Consider the following 21,828-nt stretch of genomic DNA (forward strand, 5'->3'; position numbering starts at 1 on the left):
GTGTATGAGTCCCCTCTTACTCTGAATCATGGCTGGCCTGTGTAACAAATAGAATACTGCAGAAGAAATAGGGTGTGATTCCAAGATGAAGTCATCAAAGTCGTGGAAATTTCCACCTTGGTCTCTCTTCGATCGCTTGCTCTGGGCCAGGTATGGTGGCTCACACCGGTAATCCCAGCACTTTGGTAGGCCGAGGCTGGTGGATCACTTGAGTCCAGGACTTTGAGACCAGCCTGGGCAACATAGCAAAACTCCATCTCTACAGGAAATTTTTCAAAAGGTAAATTAATCTGTAGGAAGCCAACTGCCATGTCCTGAGGTTATTTAAGCAACCCCGTGGAGAGGCCTGTGTGGCAAGAAACTGAAACCTTCTACCAGCCACTAGCACAAACTTGCCAGCCATCTGAGCCTGCCACCTGGGAAGCACATTCTCCAGCCTCAGTCAAGCCCTCAAATGATTGCAGCGCTGGCTGCCATCTTGACTACAACCTCGTGGGGGACCTGAGACAGGAACACACAGATAAGCTGCTTCTAAATTCCTTACCCACAGAAACTGCCAGAGGTAATACATATTTATTGTTGGTTTAAGCTACAGAGTTTTGGGGTACCTTGTGAACATTTCTAGATTCTAAATGGCATTCACTCTTTAGTGGGTCATGATTGCTTGTTCTTGAATCAGTACACACACGGAATCATCCTATTCATCTCCAAGCCACAGAAGGATGTATCAGCCCTGTAGCTAAAAGGATGTGTGGCGGAATCATTTGGTAATGGCAGTTTTGAAGATGAAGTCTGAAAAATGTAAGATGATTTTGCCATCTTCTTGAAATCTTTAAACAGGGTGGAAGACTCTGGAATAAAAAAGGATTATATTTAATCCTTAGGATGAATATTTTAATTAATAATATTATCACCACAAACATTTAAAAATGTTAGTTGGAAGATGATTTAACTATTTCTTCTTTTTTTTTTTTCCCAGGCAGGGTCTGGTTCTGGACTCACTGCATTCACCCAGGCTGGAGCACAGTGGTGCAATCACAGCTCACTGCAGCCTCAACCTCCTAGGCTCAAACAATTCTCCCACCTCAGCCTCCCAAGTAGCTGGGACTACAGGCACGCACCACCACACCCAGCTAATTTTTTTGTGTTTTTGTTGAGATGTGGTTTCGCCATGTTGCCCAGGCTGGTCTCCAACTTCTGGGCTCAAGCCATCCACTCCCCTCTGCCTCCCAAAGTGCTAGGATTACAAGCATGAGCCACTGCACCCAGCCTGAACCACTTTCAAGAGAATCCAATGGAACACGTACATTCTCTTCAATAAGATTACACATACTAATAAGGGAAAGGAGAATATCTGAAATACAGTAGAGCCAATATGTGTTGTAGTAACAAGAACAATAATAATGATAAAGCCAGACATGATGACACACGCCTGTAGTTCTAGCTACCCAGAAGGCTGAGGTCAGAGGATTGCTTGAGGCTAGGAATTCGGAGTTTGAGGCTGTGGGTTGCTGTGATGGTGCCTGTGAATAGCCGCTACACCCCAGCCTAGGCAACACAGCGAGACCCTGTGGCTTAAAAGATAATGATAATAAAATAAGAATAAAAATGATAAAATGTAATTAATATGGGGACCACCCATATCTTAGATCGGTTTACCCAAATTCCCTTCTCCCACTTACCTCCCACAAACGCACTTCTTGTTCTTGGGCTTAGATGTTGTTTGTTTGCTTGTTTGATACATAATTTTCTTTTTTATAGAGATGGGGTCTCATTATGTTGGCCAGGCTGGTCTCAGACTCCTGGCCTCAAGCAATCCTCCCATCTTGGCCTCCCAAAGTGCTTGGATTACAGGCATGAGCCACTGTACCCAGCTGTGTTTTAGAAACAGGATCTTGTTATACCATGCAGGCTGGAGCATATTGGCGTGATCATAGCTCACTGCAGCTTGCAACTCCTAGACTCAAGCTTCCTGCGTAGCCGGGACTACAGGTGTGCACCACCATACCTGGCTCTGAGATTTTCTTAAGAGGAGCTAGCTAGTTAAATAACTAAATCTCAATATAAATGTCAAAAAGAAGATATGAGTCAAATTTTCTCAGGAAAGAACTTTGAAGAAGGATGCTTCTTTTTGCATCAGCATTTGTGTCCCTAAAGTGACTTACTAGAATTATGCAGTGCAGCTCCAGTGCGTACAACATCATCCACAGAGGTGGGTATTGTGGCCAGTGAGCTTCATCCCCAGGTGGGTAGTTGACAAAATTCCTCCAGCAGTGATAATACTCTAAGGAAACACAAATCTTGGCTCATTCAACAAGCACAATGGTAAATTACTTAAGAAGATCCCCAACCTAGCTTCCCATATGGAAAGCCTGTAGTCTCTAGTCTAGTTGCTGCTGGACATTAGACCCCCTAAAAAGAATAAAGCAGTTCATTTAAAGATGGCTGAGAGGCAAGACTAGAGAAAAGAGTTTTTGGCCGGGTGCGGTGGCTCACGCCTGTAATCCCAGCACTTTGGGAGGCCGAGGCGGGTGGATCACAGGCCAGGAGATCGAGACCATCCTGCCTAACACAGTGAAACCCCGTCTCTACTAAAAATACAAAAAATTAGCCAGGCGTGGTGGTGGGCGCCTGTAGTCCCAGCTACTGGGGAGGCTAAGGCAGGAGAATGGCGTGAACCCCAGGCGGAGCTTGCAGTGAGTCGAGATTGCGCCACTGCACTCCAGCCTGGGCGAAAGAGCAAGACTCCGTCTCAAAAAAAAAAAAAAAAAAAAAAAAGAGTTGTTGTTTGTTTTTGTTTTTGTTTTTTGATACAGGGTCTCGCTCTGTCACCTAGGCCAGTGTGCAGTGGTCCAATCATAGCTCACTGCAGCCTTAAACTTCTGGGCTCAGGAGATCTTCCTACCTCAGCCTCTAAAGGTGTATGCTGCCATGCCTGTCTGATTTTTTTATTTTATTTTATTTTATTTTATCTTGAGATGGAGTCTCACTCTGTGCACTCACTGCACTCCAGTGGCGCGACCCCGGCTCACTGCAAGCTCCGCCTCCCGGGTTCATGCCATTCTCCTGCCTCAGCCTCCACTGGGACTACAGGTGCCCGCCACCACGCCCGGCTAATTTTTTTGTATTTTTTAGTAGAGACGGGGTTTCACCATGTTAGCCAGGATGATCTCCATCTCCTGACCTCGTGATCCGCCCACCTCAGCCTCCCAAAGTGCTGAGATTACAGGTGTGAGCCACCGCACCTGGCCTGATTTTTAAATTTTTTTTTAGAGATGGGGTCTCACTATGTTGCCCAGGCTGATCTTGAACCCCTGGCTTCAAGTGATCCTCCTGCCTTGGCCTCCCAAAGTTCTGGGATTACAGGCATGGGCCACCATGCGTAGCCAGGAGTTGTATTTTTGTAACTTTCCTTGTCATGAATTTCAGACCTAGTCCTTTATGACATTATTTTGGACTTTTACTTCTGAGACTTCCAGCCTGGGCTAACCAATCTTCTGGCCTAAAAACAGCTACTATCACCACAGTCTGTTGTAAACAATGAAGTTTCTTTGTTTACTGTTTTTACCTGATGCTCTCATAATCTGAATAGTTACTCCACTGTTAACAAGGTCCCTGAGACCTTGCCGATTTTGTTGATCCATGTGCCAAAAAAGCCGAGCTACGTAGATCACTAGAGTCACACCAGGGTGCTGACTCAGAAACTCTCTAATAGCCTGGGAGCATTCCCAGCAAGGACTCCAGGACAAGAACCAGGTGATGGAGCAGCTGATGGATGGGTGAAAATGTCTTTCTGACGTAAATTTTTTTATAAAATTAACTTCCACGTGATTGGTGGTGTTTTTGCCTGAGCTTCGCCAGATCTTCCGGCTCATGCCCCACTTGATTTCATAGAGCAGACAGGCCTCTTTACGAAGTTCTCTGGGGTCATAGAAGACGTCAAACTCCCAGGGTTCGATTCTTCTCCTGAAATACAAAAAGCAGCCCACACTGTAATGCCATATTTAGAGAGATCTTAGAAATCTTTTCCTGCTCCCCTCTTCTTTTTTTTTTTTTTTTTAAGATGGAGTCTCACACTGTTGCCCAGACTGGAGTGCAGTGGTGCAATCTCAGCTCACCACAACCTCCGCCTCCCAGGTTCAAGTGATTTTTCTGCCTCAACTTCCCAAGTAGCTGGGATTACAGGCTCCCGCCACCATGTCCAGCTAATTTTTTTGTATTTTTAGTACAGACGGGGTTTCACCATGTTGGCCAGGCTGGTCTCGAACTCCTGACCTTGTGATTCACCCACCTCAGCCTCCCAAAGTGCTGGGATTACAGTTGTGAGCCACCACGCCCAGCCTCTGCTCCCCTCTTCTATCAGGCTGATCTGAGACATAACATCTCAGGAAACTTCTTTTTCTAGTATATGTCTCAAAGTTATCTGAAGAGGTCTGTTTGAATTATCAGATTTTTTTTTCTCACAAACATAGTGCACAGGTTTTTTCCCCCAGTCACATTATTTGGTGACCACTCTCTAATACCATTATGTTTTAGTCTTGAATTCAGGTATAAGTGTGTCTTTGTTTCTCTTTTAAAATTTCTTTCAGTATATTCTAACCCTTTTTTTTTTTTTTTTTTTTTTTTTAAGACATGGTCCCTCTAAGCTGGCCAGCCTCATCTCCCCTTCCTGGACTCAAGCTACTCTCCTGCCTCAGCCTCCTGAGTAGCTGAGACTACAGGTGTGCCCCACCATGCCTAGCTATATTCTAACTTTTCTATTTTACACCTAGAGGTGCTATGTTCCAATCCTTATCTTTTCTATTCCTCAATGGACTCTAACCAGATTTTCTCAAGTGTTGAAGCCTCAAATTGCCAACAAGATTGTATTGTCAAGAACAGACAAAAGAGCAATTTAGCCTCAAGATTCTTCCACATTAGGATTCTATATACTAACTCCTATAAGAAAGAAATTCTACTTGCTCTCAGTGGTGTCTTTAGATTTAACACTCTATGTCTGACAGCTGTGACTCAAGGGAAACTCAAAATTGAACTGCAGACTCTTCTTTGCAATATGGTTAAGTCACAAGCTTATTACATCCTAATAGTTCCCACTCATCCCTAAAGTATCACATTCATTTACTACATAGATCAATCCTTCCACCTATCACGAGATAATATATTCCTTGACATGACTTCCCTGTCCTATGTCTGAAAAATGGGCAGACATTATAAAACGAAGATGAAGTTAAAGTGACGAATGAGTTTCCCAGGTATTTCACTAATGGCTATAAAAGCATGCGATTTTAAAAAAGAAGAGAAATCGTAAGACAATAACAGATAAGCAAGCTAGAAAATCATTTATTTAAAGAGATCAAAAGACATAAGAGCAAAGATATAAAAAACAATAACCATAGAAAATGAAACTGGAAAAGGCAAAAATGAAAGAAAGAATGGAAAATGGCAAAAGAGAAAAGGAACAATAAAGAAAGCTATATCCACAGTTCCTTTTTTTTTTTTTGAGACAGGGTCTCAGTCTGTTACACCGGCTGCAGTGCAGTGGTGCAATCATAGCTCACTGCAGCCTTGACCTCCTGGGCTCAAGCGATCCTCCTACTCCTGCCTCAGCCTCCTGAGTAGCTGGGATTATAGACGCATGTGCCACCATGCACAGCTCTTAAATACCCATTGATTCTTGATCGAATTAAATGGGCACTGTGATAGTGTTATTCTTACCTCAGAGTGGGGTCACCGGTTGAAGGACCTGTTGACCAAGATATGATTACGTCAAACAACACTCAAATATCAAATGAGTTGCTAAGAAAAAGTGCTCTATTATTCCAAACCTGCAAATCATCTCAAAAAATGGAATTTGAAGATTCTCTCATGGATTAATTGTATTGGACCAGCTCATTGTACCCAAGAAAAGCAAGATTTTTAAGGACTCTGCCAAAATCTCTTTTCCCAGATGCCCAATCCCAAACAAGGTAGTCTGCCTTAAGGCTTCAACAAAAATGATTAAGCACAATGGGAAAGTCACTTCTTAAAGCCTCTTAGAGGCCGGGTGCAGTGGCTCACGCCTGTAATTCTAGCACTTTGGGAGACCGAGGCAGGTGGATCACCTGAGGTCAGGAGTTCGAGACCAGCCTGGCCAACATGGTGAAACCCTGTCTCTACCAAAAATACAAAAATTAGCCAGGTGTGGTTGCAGGCACCTATAGTCCCAGCTACTCGGGTGGCTGAGGCAGGAGAATCACTTGAACCTGGGGAGAGGAGGTTGCAGTGAGCCAAGATCGCACCATTGCACTCCAGCCTGGGCAAAAGAGTGAAACTCTGTCTCAAAAATAAAAATTAAAAATAGGCTGGGCGTGGTGGCTCACGCCTGTAATCCCAGCACTTTGGGAGGCCGAGGCGGGCAAATCATCTGAGGTCGGATGTTCGAGACTAGCCTGACCAACATGGAGAAACCCCATCTCTACTAAAAATACACAAAAAAATTAGCTGGGCATGGTGGCACATGCCTGTAATCCCAGCTACTTGGGAGGCTGAGGCAGGAGAATTGCTTGAACCCAGGAGGTGGAGGTTGCAGTGAGCTGGGATCACGCCACTGCACTCTAGCCTGGGTGACAGAGCAAGACTCCTTAAAAAAAAAAAAGAAAGAAATGGAAATACAGGAAATGTTATGACACGATGGGTAGAGAAGCCTAATGTAGACATGGGCATGGACAGCTTTGAGGGGCCTCACAGGGAGTGGTGCAGACCATGGTGGTGGAGTAGTTTGGAAAACAGAAAAGGAGGTGGCATTGGTGGGGCTTTGATTTTATATATATAGAGAGAGTGCAGTGGCTCATACCTATAATTCCAGCTTTTTGAGAGGCCAAGGCAGGAGGATCTCTTGAAGCCAGAAATTTGAGACCAGCCTGGGCAACACAGTGAGACCCCATTCCTACAAAATGTAAAATTAGCAGGGTGTGTTGGCACACACTTGTGGCTACTTGAGTGGCTGAGGAGGGAGGATCACTAGAGCCCAGGAGTTCCAGGTTACTGTGAGCTATGATTATGTCACTGTACATAGCCTGGGTGATACAGTGAGACCCTGTCTCTTAAAAAATTAAAATTTTATTTCATTTGTTTTTTTTTTTTTGTGGAGACGTGGTCTCTCTGTGTTGCCCAGGTTGGTCTCAAGCTCCTGAGCTCAAGAGATCCTCCTGCTTCAGCCTCGCAAAGTGCTGGGATTACAGGCATGATTCGCCATGCCTAGGCCAAATTTTTTTTTTAAAGAGAGAAATAAGGAAATAAATGGAAGATGTGTATTTGGGAATTTATATACTGCAGGCCTGCTGCTCCCCTGCATGACCCTGGTCAGATTACTCCACGGTTATGAAATCATGCCTCACCTGGCCTACAAACTAATCAGTGTCACTCCGTGGAAGAAAGTCTGGGCTGGAAAGGACAGAGGTTCAGTTTCCTGCGGTGCTGTGTGAGTGGCCCCGGCTTTGGAGTGATCTAAGCAGTACTTTGTTTAGATGGCGCTCCTGGCCCTTATCATCAGAGGAATATGGACCCCGCACTCTAGAGGAGGAAGTAAAACCAGGCAAAACCATGTCCTCCATTCAGACTCTCAAAGGTGGTTACGAACTTAAACGGTCCATGAATCTCAGTCTAGTCTAAAGAAGCAACACAGTGTTGCAATCAAGAGCCAAGGCTCTAGGGTCAGAGAAAAACGGGTTATAACCCCAGTTTAGCCAATTACTTGCTCTAACACATTTGGCAAGTTTCCTAACCTCTCTAGACCTCAGTTTCCCCATTTGTCAAATGTAGACCCTAAGATTGCCTATTCCACAAGGTTGTCGGAAGACTCACGTAACACAATGAATGGAAAACATTTGCAAGGTGCCTGACGCAGCAGATGCTTCATAAACGTTAAGCACTGTTATTATGGCAGCCTTTCAGAGGGTTAGAAAGATGCCTGTTTTATGTTTATTTCAATGGCAAGAACATCATTGACATTAAATATCAACTGGGGAATTTTGAGGAGGTGAGAGCCTCCTGTGTAAGAATACTTCTCTTTCTTATCTCTACTATTTGGTTTTCCATGCATATGCTTATGGATTTTTAGTTTGGGTTGCAAAAATACCCACTTGGTGTCCTAGTATATTGTATGTACGTGTGTGTGTGTGTGTGTGTGTGTCTCTGTGTGTGTGTGTGTGTAAATAGCTATTTAACAGAGGAAAAAGGAAACTAATAATACTGGTAACATAAACATCTCAATTACATATTTGGCATCCCAGCCAGAATCATTTGAACCAACTGCATTTCATACTAAGTTACTACCCTTGAACTGAGCCTCGTGTGTATGTTTCCTCGCCATGACTGCCAAATTGTTAGCTGAATGTTTAGTTGTATAACATAGAACCTAAGTTGAGCCAGTCCTTGGAATATGTCTCCAAAGTTAGAACACTTTTGAAGTGACTCTGAGGCTTTTTGCACCTTTAAGGCTGGAGAGAGGTGGATTGCACACTTTCTGACGTTTTATTTTTCATATAGAGGGCTAGCCATATACTGTGAAGTGTGCTTTCTACAGTAGGCCCAGGCCATTCCCATGAAAAGAAAGTGAGCAAGGGCTGTGGAAAACTGAAGATAAGCCTGCATCTAGAGCTACTAAATTCCTTAAAATAAAAACAATCAATAACAACAAAACAAAATTAAAAAACAAACCAGGCTGTGGGCAGTGACTCACACCTGTAATCCCAGCACTTTGGGAGGCCAAGGCAAGATGGTCGCTTAAGCCTAAGATATCAAGGCCAGCCTGGGTAAAATGGGGAAATTTCCGTCTCTACAAAAAGATACAGAAGTTTAACCAGCTGTAGTGGTGCATGCCTGTAGTCCCAGCTACTAGGAAAGCTGAGGTGGGATAATCACTTGAGCCCAGGAGGTTGAGGCTGCAGTGAGCCATGAGCACGCCACTGCACTCCAGCAGAGGCAAGAGAGACAGACCCTGTCTCAAAAAAAGATAATAATAATTAAACTAAAATTATAAATAAGTAACAAAAAAAAATACCCAAAACCATTTCATGGAAGAGAATTGAAGTCTATGACAAAAATGCATGGACTGATCAAAAATCCCTAATTTCTTCCAATTTCCGAAATAGAATCACCTGGAAATTGATTTGTTTTGTTTTGTTTTGTTTTGTTTTGTTTTGAGACAGAGTCTCACTCCATCACCCAGGCTGGAGTGCAGTGGTGCAGTCTTGGCTCACTGTAAACTTTGCCTCCAGGGTTCAAGTGATTCTCGTGCCTGAGCCTCCCAAGTAGCTGGGATTACAGGCGTGCGTCACCACACCCGGCTAATTTTTGTATTTTTAGTAGAGATGGGGTTTCACCATCTTGGCCAGGCTGGTCTCAAACTCCTGGCCTCATGTGATCTGCCCCCCTCAGCATCTCAAAGTGCTGGGATTACAGGCGTGAGCCACCGTGCCCGGCCAAAATTGGGTTTTTATTTCAGGTTTGATAGATGATTAAATAGGTGTTGGAATCCTTGGTTATGGGTACATTATTTTTCAGACTCAGGATGCATTTTGAGACAGGCAGTACAGGAACTGGAGACTAAAGATTTTGATTTATGGCTTGATTACCCAACAGAGGTGTCACAGTGCCAGATGGTCTCAGAGTCAGTGGCATGAAGGAAAAAGGAAGTCTGTGAGACCTCACTGTAAGAGGCTCATGACAATAAAATTGAGTCTGAGAACTCTTCTCAAGCTAATATTTTTAAATAATAATCACTTGGCACATATTGATTGAAAATTTAGGCCAGGCACGATGGCTCACTTTGGGAGGCTGAGGTGGGTGGATCACCTTAGGTCAGGAGTTCAAGACCAGCCTGACAAACATGGTGAAACCCCGTCTCTACTAAAAATACAAAAATTAGCTGGGTGTGGTGGCGCGTGCCTGTAATCCCAGCTACTTGGGAGGCCGAGGCACAAGAATCACTTGAACCTGTGAGGCAGAGGTTGCGGTGAGCCCAGATCATGCCATTGCACTCCAGCCTGGGCAACGAGAGCAAAACTCCATCTCAAAAGAAAAAAAAAAAGCACTTCCACCAAAAAAAGAAAATTTAAAAATATATTTATAGGCCGGGCGCGGTGGCTTATGCCTGTAATCCCAGCACTTTGGGAGGCTGAAGCAGGCAGATCACCTGAGGTCAGGTGTTCGAGACCAGCCTGACCAACATGGAGAAACCCCGTCTCTACTAAAAATACAAAATTAGCTGGGTGTGGTGGCGCATGCCTGTAATCCCAGCTACTCAGGAAGCTGAGGCAGGAGAATCGCTTGAACCCAGGAGGCGGAGGTTGCGGTGAGCCGAGATCGCGCCATTGCACTCCAGCCTGGGCAACAAGAGTGAAACTCCCTCTCAAAAAAAAAAAAAAATATATATATATATATGTGTGTGTATATATATATGTGTGTATATATATATGTGTATATGTATGTGTATATATATATATGTGTGTATATATATATGTGTGTGTGTATATATATATATGTTTATATTTGAAATTTAAAAATCACACACACACACACAAAAGGAACTACCGGCAACCTGGAGTACTTGTGACCAACTCACCATTTAATTTGCACCAGGGAGATACAAATTAAAACCACAATGAGATATTCCTACACATCTATCAGAATGGCTATATGTGTGTGTATAGGTGTGTGTGCACAGACACGCATGCAAAACACCAAATGCTGGTAAGGATGCAGAGAAACTGAATCTGTCATACTTTGCTGTTGGGAATGTAAACTGGTACAGCCATACTGGAAAACAGTTTGCAAATTTATTTTAAAAAAGAAAAACTAAAAATGCAACTACTGGCCAGGCGCAGTGGCTCATGCCTGTAATCCCAGCACTTTGGGAGGCCGAGGCGGGCGGATCATGAGGTCAGGCGATCGAGACCATCCTGGCTAACACGGTGAAACCCCAACTTTACTAAAAATACAAAAAACTGGCCAGGTGTGTTGGCGGGCGCCTGTAGTCCCAGCTACTCGGGAGGCTGAGGCAGGAGAATGGCGTGAACCTGGGAGGCAGAGCTTGCAGTGAGCCGAGATCAAGCCACTGCACTCCAGCCTGGGCGACAGAGCGAGACTACGTCTCAAAAAAATAAATAAATAAAATAAAATAAAGTTTCAATTTCGAGAAAGGGTATTTGGGCTGGGTGCGGTGGCTCACGCCTGTAATCCCAACACTTGGGAGGCTGAGGTGGGTGGTTCACAAGGTCAAGGGTTCAAGACTAGCCTGGGCAACATGGTGAAACCCCGTCTCTACTAAAAATTCAAAAATTAGCCAGGTGTGGTGGCAGGCCCCTGTAATCCCTGCTATTCTGGAGGCTGAGGCAGGAGAATTGCTTGAACCCGGGAGGCAGAGGTTGCAGTGAGCAGAGATCATGCCACTGCCCTCCAGCTTGCGTGACAGAGCAAGACTCTGTCTCAAAAAAAGAAAGGAAGGAAGGAAGGAAGGAAAGGAAGGAAGGAAGGAAGGAAGGAAAGAAAAAAGAAAGAAAGAAAGAAAGAAAGAAAGAAAGAAAGAAAGAAAGAAGGAAAGAAAGAAAGAAAGGGTATTTGGGCCAGGCACAGTGGCTCACACCTGTAATCCCAGCACTTTGGGAGGCCTAGGCGGGTGGATCACCTGAGGGTCAGGAGTTCGAGACCAACCTAACATGGTGAAACCCCGTCTCTACTAAATACAAAAAATTAGCCAGGCATGGTGGCCCATGCTTGTAATCCCAGCTACTCAGGAGGCCGAGGCACAAGAATCGCTTGAACCCGGGAGGCGGAGCTTGCAGTGAGCCAAGAATGTGCCACTGCACTCCACCCTTGGTGACAGAATGAGATTCCATCTAAAAAAAAAAAAAAAGGGTATTTGATGGAAAACTATACAGCTATACAAAAGAATGAAATCATAAATCATGTCCTTTGCAGCAACATAGATGCAGCTGGATACCATTATCCTAAGCAAATTAACACAGAAACAGAAAACCAAATATTGCATGTTCTCACTTATAAGTGGGAGCTAAACCTTGGGTACACATAGGCATAAAGACAGGAACAGCCAGGCATGGTGGCTTACACCTGTAATCCCAGCACTTTGGGAGGCGGAGGCGGGTGGATCACAAGGTCAGGAGATCGAGACCATCCTGGCTAACATGGTGAAATCCCGTCTGTACTAAAAATACAAAAAAAAAAAAAAAAAAAAAAGCCGGGTGTGGTGGCAGGCACCTATAGTTCCAGCTACTCGGGAGGCTGCGGCAGGAGAATGGCGTGAACCCGGGAGGCGGAGCTTGCAGTGAGCCAAAATTGCGCCACTGCACTCCAGCCTGGGTGATAGAGCGAGACTCCGTCTCAAAGAAAAAAAAAAAAAAGACGGGAACAATAGACACTGGAAAAGTCCAAAAGGACTGAGGGAGGGAGAGGGGAAAGAGCTGAAAAACTTCCCATTGGGTACTATGTTCACTATCTCGGTAGCAGAGTCAATACAAGCCCAAACCTCAGCATCACACAATATATACCCTTGTAACAAATCTGCACGTGTACCCCATGAATCTGAAATAAAAATTATAATTAAAAAATAAGAAAGAGTATTTGGTAGTGTGGAGAGAAGCCAGGATATCTTTGATGACAGATGATAGATAGATAGATAGATAGATAGATAGATAGATAGATAGATATCTCTTTATAATTGTAATTATACATATTTTAAACCACAACTCGAGAGGAAGGAGAAAAGATAACTGAATGAGTAATAAGTGTAAAAAGATACTTGTAAAGAACATATGGAAAGATCCTATTGAACCAGCAAAAAAGGACCAGGTTCCAACTGGAGTCAAGTGGTTCCTGAAGACATTTACAGGGCAGTCCTGCTACATAAGGGACCTCAAGTGGGGCACAGATTCTCCCTTTGAATCGTGCTAACCTGGAAGGGGAAAGAGAAAAAAGCAACAATTGCTGCTCTTAGGTATAGAACCTAACAGTAGGTCCAGCACTAGAATTGAGAGATGGGAAGTAACAATTGATGTGGATATGAGCAGTCATCTAAATTCCCAATGCACAGGGCTTCAGGGAGTGGGGATTATCTTGATCTCTCCTTTAGTCAAAAGAATCCCTGGCTGGGTGCCATAGATCATGCCTATAATCCCAACACTTCAGGAGGCTGAGGCAGGAGGATTGCTTGAGGCTAGGAAATTGAGACTACCGTAAGCAACACAGCAAGACCCCGTCTCTACAAAACAAAACAAAACAAAACAAAACCTTTTTTAAATTAGCCGGGCATGGTGGTGTGCACCAGTAGTCCCCACTGCTCAGAAGGCTGAAGTGGGAGGATCACTTGAGCCCAGGAGTTCGAGGCTACAGTGAGCCGTGATCGCCATTGCACTCCAGCCTGGGCGACAGAGCAAGACATTGTCTTTAAAAAATAAAAAAAATTTAAAAATTTTAAAAAAGACGGCCGGGTACGGTGGCTCACGCCTGTAATCCCAGCACTTTTGGGAGGCCAAGGCGGGTGGATCACCTGAGTTCAGGAGTTTGAGACCAGCCTGGCCAATATGGCAAAACCCTGTCTCTACTAAAAATACAAAAATTAGCCGGGCGTGGTGGCACGTGCCTGTAATCCCAGCTACTCGGGAGGCTGAGGCAGGAGAATCACTTGAACCTGGGAGGTGGAGGTTACAGTAAGCCAAGATCACACCATTGCACTCTAGCCTGGGAGACAGAGCGAGAGAGACTCCATCTCAAAAAAAAAAGGAAGAAGAAAAGTACTGGAAGGAGACAAAAGGTGGTGTGGGCACCATATCGACCATATCAGAGATGGCAGTCAGAGAAGACATCTGTAAAGAGGGACATTAAAGCTGAGACCTGAATGTAAATTTAGAGAGCAAGACATGTGGACATTGGGGAAGGGGAGAGCTTTCCAAGCACAGGGAACACCAGGTGCAAACGACCTGAAGTGTGGACCTTGACTTGTTCAAGGAAGAGCAAGCAAGTCAGCCTGGCTGGGTGGGAGTGATCAAGACCTGCAACGGAGGGAGATGAGCAATGGAGGGGGTAAGCCACAGGGCCTTACCAGCTCTGGATAGTATGCTAAGTGTAAGAAGCCATTAGAGAGTATGGGGATGATTCAAGGGAGAGTACTGAATTTTAGAGACCTGCGCCTCTCAGGACTCAGAGCTTGGGGATGTTCCTGGCAATAAAATGGGCACTGACAAGGCCTGAACCTCTAAGGGTGATTTGGGGAGATGCAGGCAAGAAATTCATCCCACGCTCCTGGCCAAGCCTTAACTCGCAGGTGCTATTTTTGGACAAAGAAGACTCACAGGCTCTGGAAGACACTTCCTTTAAAACAGAGCATGCTTTACCCTAGGCTGTGTGTGTGCCTGTTTGTGTGTGTTACTTTTTATGCATTTGCAGTGGATGGTAGAGGAGTTGTAGAAAGGACTTGGGCATGGCATGGTTTTTTTGTAGAGAGTGGTTCTAGCTGGGGAGAGGAACTAAAATGAGAAATTAGCCAGATATCTAGGAAATAGGATGAAGTCAGGAAACACTATTCCAAGTGTGACCTGAAGAACAAATCTCTTACTTTTAAAGGAGGAATGGGGGATTTGAGCATTGGGAGGAAGGAGGAAGTGGGTGGCTGGCACGTTGGAATGAGCTCTTCTCAGATCTTAGTGCAAATTGGGGCCCTTGAACCAGTAATCTACTCCGAGGGAGCCTTACAAAAACAGAGGCCACATCATAGGAAAAAGGCATTTGATGATGGGAAGACACTTTCTCTGAAAGAGCTGAAGCAGCAGTGAGAAGTTCAGAAAGGGACGGTGAGACATATGCTGTGTCTACACTGATCAATATTATTCCTGGGATGCAAAGACAAGGATACCAGCCACATGACTGGGGACAGTTTGAGGTATAGAACACACCACCTTCATAAGAAAAGTCCAGGGAAGGTATTAGATACTACAATCAAATAATGTGTTTGGTCTTTCCCCCAGTATGCCACTTAAAAAAGAATTCTTTTTTTTTTTTTTTTTTTCTCGAGATGGAGTTTTGCTCTTGTTGCCCAGGCTGGAGTGCAATGGCGCGATCTCGGCTCACTGCAACCTCCGCCTCCCTGGTTCAAGTGATTCTCCTGCCTTGGCCTCCCAAGTAGCGGGATTACAGGCATGTGCTACCATGCCCAGCTAATTTTGTATTTTTAATAGAGACGTTGTTTCTCCATGTTGGTCAGGCTGGTCTCAAACTCCCTACCTCAGGTGATCCGCCTGCCTTGACCTCCCAAAGTGCTGGGATTACAGGTGTGAGCCACCACACCTGACCTTAAAAAAGAATTCTAACAGATGGAGAACATAAAGGAGAAAATAAATTGTTACTTGAACTCCAAACTGATATCTATATTACCTTCTGCCCCATCACACTCACACTATTGCAATAGTCTTCTAACTGGTCTCCTTGCTTCCAGTCCAAAACCCATCACATGTCAAGTAAATGTGTCTAAAGCACTATTTTAGTCATCTCTCGGTGCTATTCATAAATTCTCCAAAGATATTCCCTCTACCATAAAGAAAAACTTTCACTCCTTGAGCCTGGCATTCAAAGTCCTCTATAGTATAATAACACTTCAAATTTGCTTTCTGGTCTTACTGCAAATTGTTTACATAAATTTTTTGTAGCCTAATCAGTTTATTCATTATATTCCAGACACAAGTCTCTATAAAAGCTTTTAAATTCTGTTCATCAATAGGATTCAATCAACCTGGAATCTCCTCTTCTTTGTCGATCCAAAGTCTGCCCTTCTGGCCTGGCATGGTGGCTTACACCTGTAATCCCAGTACTTTGGGAGGCCGAGGCTAGTGGATCACTTGAGCCCAGGAGTTCAAGACCAGCCTGAGCAATAAAGCAAGACCTCATCTCTACAAAAAAATTAGCAGGGCTGGTGGCCCGTGCCTGTTGTCCCAGCTACCCAGGAAGCTGAGGCGGGAGGATCTCTTGAGCCCAGGAGGTCAAGACAGCAGTGAGCAGTGATCACACCACTGTACTCCAGCCTAGGCAACAGGGCGAGTCTTAAAAAAAAAAAAAAAACAAAACAAAACTTTGGTTAGGCATGGTGGCTCATGCCTGTATTCCTAGTACTTTGAGAGACCAAGGGTGGAGAATTGCTTGAGCCCAAGAGTTCCAGACCAGCCTGGGCGAAGTAGTGAACCCACCCCCTAGTCTCTAAAAACAAAATAAGATAAAAATTTTTTTAGGTCTACACTTCTCTTAGAATCCAGCTCAAATCCTAGCTCAGCTGAAATTACTTCCTTCAGCCTGAAGTGTTCTTCCTCTCCCATGCATTTTTCTAACACTTACTGTGCACTAATTTATCAATTAGTTATAGTCAATTCATTTATCAATTAGCACATTGTTCTCATGCTATCACGTCTGTTGTTACCTTAAACTGTTATTTAAACAGTTGTACTTTTACTTAACTTTTTTTTTATTTTCGTGAGACAGTCTTGCTCTGTCGCCAGGCTGGAGTGCAATGGCGTGATCTCAGGTCACTGCAGCCTCCGCCTCCTGTGTTCAAGCGATCCTCCTGCCTCAGCCTCCCGAGTAGCTGGGACTACAGGCATGCGCCACCATGCCTGGCTAATTTTTGTATTTTTAGTACAGATAGGGTTTCACCATGTTGGCCAGGCTGGTCTCAAACCCTGGGCCTCAAGTGATCCACCCTCTTTGGACTCCCAAAGTGCTGGGATTAGAGGTGTGAGCGACAGCACCCAGCTACTTAATTTTTTATCATGGTGAAACAAACACTGATTTGGTTAAAGTCACTTGGAGATGTAAATATTTAATAATAATAAATCATCTTATTTAAGACTAATATATTAATCAATAATAGGGAAGCTTGAAAACACCCACAGATGCAAGAATCAGCAGGACACACACACACACACACACACACACACACACACACACACACACACACCATTCTTGCATTGTTCAAGAATACTTGCCAAGCCCCCGGATCCATTTTACCTTTCTCAGAAGTCATGGTGCTCTGTCTCTGGACTTCCTCCTCTGGAGTCATAAGTTGTGCTGATTGTTCCTGGACTTTGTTGCTTCAGGTGTGCCCACTGCCACCTGCTTGGGCAGAGGATGACTCATTCCCGCATCTCAGGCAGTTACGGGAATCTGAGCTGTCTGTACAAACAGGGGGCCGACTGAGAGGGACATTATCGTGGGGATTTGCATCTTTAGTGATGAGAAAGCCTATGATGCAAATGACATGAATTTTGTAGGGTGGATCACTGGGTACCAAATTCCAAAGTTCTTCAATGACATCTGAATTTGGTAAACTTTCTCTTTCTTTAAATAAAGATTAAGGCAAGGTGGATCCATCATTCTTTTTTGTTTTGTTTTATTTATTTATTTTTCATTATCTCCTACTCTGCATCAAGGATGCATCATTCTTTTTTTTTTTCTTTGAGACAGAGTTTTGCTCTTGTCGCCCAGGCTGGAGTGCAATGGCACAATCTTGGCTCACTGCAACCTCTGCCTCCCAGGTTCAAGCGATTCCCCTGCCTCAGCCTCCCGAGTAGCTGGGATTACAGGCGCCCAACACCATGCCCGGCTAATTTTTTGTATTTTTAGTAGAGACGGGGTTTCACCATGTTGGTCAGGCTGTTTTTGAACTCTTGACCTCAGGTGATCCACCCGCCTCGTCCTCCCGAAGTGCTGGGATTACAGGCATGAGCCACCGTGCCTAGCCTAGGATGCATCATTCTTTAATGGAGAGATGAGAGGAAGAATAAAGTTAAGAGAGACTTAATCTGTAACTATAGCTTGAAAATTTTTATGTTATCTGGTGAGCACACTGTGGCCTTGGCTTTCAGCTATTATTTACCTATTTCCAACTTCCTCTCATTTTGCTCTCTGTCCCACATCCGTGTTGGAGAGGGGAGGGGAGCTATTAGATACAAAATGAGAAGGACCTTGGCCTCTGAGTCAGCTAATTTGTGTACAGGTCTTTGGTGCTCTCGTCATCCTTGAATCTAAGATTAAGTCTGTGGCCAAGTCCACTTCTGCCTTTTTTTTTTTTTTTTTTGAGACAGAGTTTCGCTCTTGTCACCCAGTCTGGAGTGCAATGGCGCGATCTCAGCTCACTGCAACATCTGCCTCCCAGGTTCAAGTGATTCTCCTGCCTCAGCCTCCCAAGTAGCAGGGAGTACAGGCACCCACCACCACACCAGGCTAATTTTTATATTTTTAGTAGAGACAGGGTTTCTCCATGTTGGCCAGGCTGGTCTCAAACTCCTGACCTCAGGTGATCCACCTGCCTCAGCTTCCCAAAATGCTAGGATTACAGGCGTGAGCCACCTCTCCCAGCCACTTCTTTTTTTTTATCCCCCTTGAAAAAGTAAATGCCATACTTCTCTATGCCATTGCTCTCTGTTGCCTGAACCCTGGGTCAAGTTCAAGCCAAAAATTCCTCTGAGTCTCAGCACTTACTCCTAGAATTGAGGTCACTTTCTCAAGGCCTAAGTCTCCCTCTAGTGTCTCAAATCTAGAACCCCTGAACTTTGAATCTCAAGGCCCCATGAACCTGAAACCTGAATCCTACATACAAGACTTTACTTAGTTATGAAAGTCAACCTGGACCCTCCATGAGATAAAGCAGGAGTTTGGACAGGGGCAGACCAGTGTTTTGAAGAAGGGGCAGAAATCCCACATCATCAATAAAGGCCCTTCAGAGACCAAGTTTTTCTAAGTTAGGTAAGAATAGAATCATTGTAGAATAAAAGTAGGTTAGGCCAGGTGCGGTGGCTCGCGCCTGTAATCCCAGTACTATGAGAGGCAGAGATGGGAGGATCACCTGAGGTCAGGAGTTCGAGACCACCCTGGCCAACATGGCAAAATCCAGTCTCCTAAAAATATAAAAGTCAGCTGGGCATGGTGGCAGGTGACTGTAATCCCAGCTACTCGGAAGGCTGAGGCATGAGAATTGCTCAAACCCAGGAGGGGAGGTTGCAGTTAGCCGAGATCTCGCCATTGCACTGCAGCCTGGGCAACAGAGTGAGACTACGTCTAAAAAAAAAAAAAAGGTAGGATAATAGCCCTCAGTGATATCCATGTCCTGATCCCTGGAATCTGTTAAACATATGAACTTAAATGCCAAAAGGGTCTTTGTCGTTAATTAAAAATCTTGAGATGAGAAGACAATCCTGGATTATGCAGGTGGGCACAGTCTAATCACAGGGTCCTTATTAGAGGGAGGTAGAAGAGTCCGAGTCAGGATGCGAAATGGAGATATGAGGATGAGAGCAGGATTCTGCTTGCTGGCTCAAAGGGAGCCACGATTCAAGGAATGAGGAAAGCCTGTAGAAGCTGGAAAAGGCAAGGAATGGATTCTCCCCCACAGCCTCCAGAAGAAATGCTACCCTGATGACACCTTGATGTCAGCTCAGTGAGACCTGTTTTGTACTTCAGACCTCCAGAACTATAAAACAATGTGTGTCATTTTATACCATTAAGTCTGTAGCAATTTCATGAAGCGGCAATAGGAAACTGATATGGTAGGACATGCTCCCAGGAAGTAAACATGCAGCAGCCAAGAGGGTGCAAAACTTGGGTTTGTTTTCTACTAGAATGCCTATTGCGCGCTTCATCCATGTTCTGTTTTGTTTAAGAAAACTTGGAACTATGACATTTTCATCAGGTGTATAAGAGAGCCCCAATTGCTATACAACCTCATCAGTACTTAGTAATGTCAGCCCTGTTAGTTACAATCATACTTGTGAGTGTGTGGTAGTATCTCATCGTGATTTTAATTTGCATTAAAATTAAATGCAATGAACATCTTTTCATGTACTTATTAGTTATTTATATATCTTTTTTCTGAAACTTGTTCAAATTTTTTGTCTTCCCTCCCTACCTCGCCCACCTCCCACCCACCCTGGAGACAGAATTTTGCTCTTGTTGCCCAGGTTGGAGTACAATGGCCCCATCTTGGCTCACTGCAACCTCCTCCTCCCGGGTTCAGGTGATTCTCTTGCCTCAGTCTCCCGAGTAGCTGGGATTACAGGCGTGTGCCACCATGCCTGGCTGATTTTTGCATTTTTAGTAGAGATGGGGTTTCATCATGTTGGTCAGGCTGGTCTCAAACTCCTGACCTCAGGTGATCCACCTGCCCCAGCCTCCCAAAGTGCTGGGATTACAGGTGTGAGCCACCACACCTGGCCTCGTCCATTTTTTAATTGGGTTCTTTGTCTCATTACTGAGTTGTAAGAGTTTTTTACATATTGTGGATACAAGCTTTGTCATATCTGTATACAAATGCTCCTCAGTTTACAATGAAGTCATGTCTCCATAATCCCATCATAATTGCAAAATATTGTTAAGTTGAAAATTCATTGAATACACCTAACCTGGCCGGGTGCAGTGGCTCATACCTGTAATCCCAGCACTTTGGGAGGCCAAGGCGGGTGGATCGCCTGAGGTCAGGAGTTCGAGACCAGTCTGACCAACATGGAGAAACCCCACCTCTACTAAAAATACAAAATTAGCCGGGTGTGGTGGCACATGCCTGTAATCCCAGCTACTCGAGAGGCTGAGGCAGGAGAATCACTTGAACCTGGGAGGCAGAGGTTGTGGTGAGCCGAGATCGTGCCATTGCACTCCAGCCTGGGCAAGAAGAGCGAAACTCTGTCTCAAAAAAAAAAAAAAAATACACCTAACCTACCAAACATCATAGCCTAGCCTACCTTAAACATGCTGAGAACACTTATATTAGCCTACACTTAGGCAAAATCATCCAACACAAGACTATTTTTAAATGAAGTGCTTAACATTTCATTCAATTTATTGAATACTGCACTTAACAGGAAAAATCGAATGGCTGTATGGGTACTTGAAATACAATTTGTACTGAATGCGTATCACCTGTACACCATTGTAAAATTGAAAAATTCTAAGTCATGCCATCATTAAACTGGGGACTGTCTGTATATATTTCCCTTAATCTCTGGTTTGCCTTTTATTTTCCTTAATGGTGTCTTTTGAAGAGCAGAAGTTTAATGAAGTTTTAGTAAAGTTCAGTTTATCAATTGGATTACTTTTTATGGTTAGTGCTTTTTGTCTATGAAATCATTGTCTACTCAAAAGGCACAAAGATATTCTCCTATATTTTCTTCTGGTACTTATATATTTTTAGTTTTAGCTTTTACACTAAACCTATGATACATTTTGAGTTATTTTTGTATATGGTGTGATGTCAGGGTCAGGATTCTTTTTTTTTTTTTTTTTTTTGAGATGGAGTCTTGCTCTTTGGCCCAGGCTGGAGTGCATTGTCGAAATCTCGGCTCACTGCAACCTCCGCCTCTTGGGTTCAAGCGATTCTCCTGCCTCAGCCTCCCAAGGAGCTGGGATTACAGGTGTGCAGCATCATGCCCAGATAATTTTGTTTCTACTTTTAGTAGAGATGGGATTTCACCACGTTGGTCAGGGTGGTCTCAAACTCCTGACCTCAAGTGATCCACCCTCCATGGCCTCCAAAAGTGCTGAGATTACAGGCATGAGCCACTGCACCTGGCCAGGATTCTTTTCTGTACATATGAATATCTGCATTATTTTTCCCTCGTATGGATATTTAGTTTTATAGCATCATTTGTTTTAAAAAATATATACTTTTCCGACCAAGCACCATGGCTCACACCTGTAATCCTAACACTTTGGGAAACCGAGGCGGACAGACCACTTAAGCTCAGGAGTTCAAGACCAACCTGGCCAACATGGTAAAACTGTCTCTATTAAAAATACAAAAAT

At 44.2% G+C, this 21,828-nt stretch overlaps 1 protein-coding gene across 2 annotated transcripts; it reads right to left on the minus strand.

Annotated features, from left to right (window-relative positions):
• Positions 1-554: 554 nt before the first annotated feature.
• On the minus strand, positions 555-20,561 carry APOBEC1 (apolipoprotein B mRNA editing enzyme catalytic subunit 1). 2 transcript variants are annotated; one of them, XM_063693722.1, is made up of 6 exons: positions 20,548-20,561; positions 17,044-17,069; positions 5,716-5,743; positions 3,569-3,966; positions 2,166-2,284; positions 555-851 (listed from the first exon to the last, which is right to left on the minus strand). In XM_063693722.1, exons 2-6 carry the CDS (start codon positions 17,057-17,059, stop codon positions 702-704), a joined length of 711 nt encoding a protein of 236 aa, XP_063549792.1. In that variant the 5' UTR covers positions 17,060-17,069; positions 20,548-20,561; the 3' UTR covers positions 555-701. The 2 variants fall into 2 exon arrangements, with proteins under 2 accessions (XP_063549792.1, XP_030856728.3); XM_031000868.3 differs by lacking the exon at positions 20,548-20,561 and having other exon boundaries at positions 17,044-17,095.
• Between the last annotated feature and the right edge of the window lie 1,267 nt (positions 20,562-21,828).

This window comes from Gorilla gorilla, chromosome 10, assembly GCF_029281585.2.
Source record: "Gorilla gorilla gorilla isolate KB3781 chromosome 10, NHGRI_mGorGor1-v2.1_pri, whole genome shotgun sequence".
Classification (NCBI taxonomy): Eukaryota; Metazoa; Chordata; class Mammalia; order Primates; family Hominidae; genus Gorilla; species Gorilla gorilla.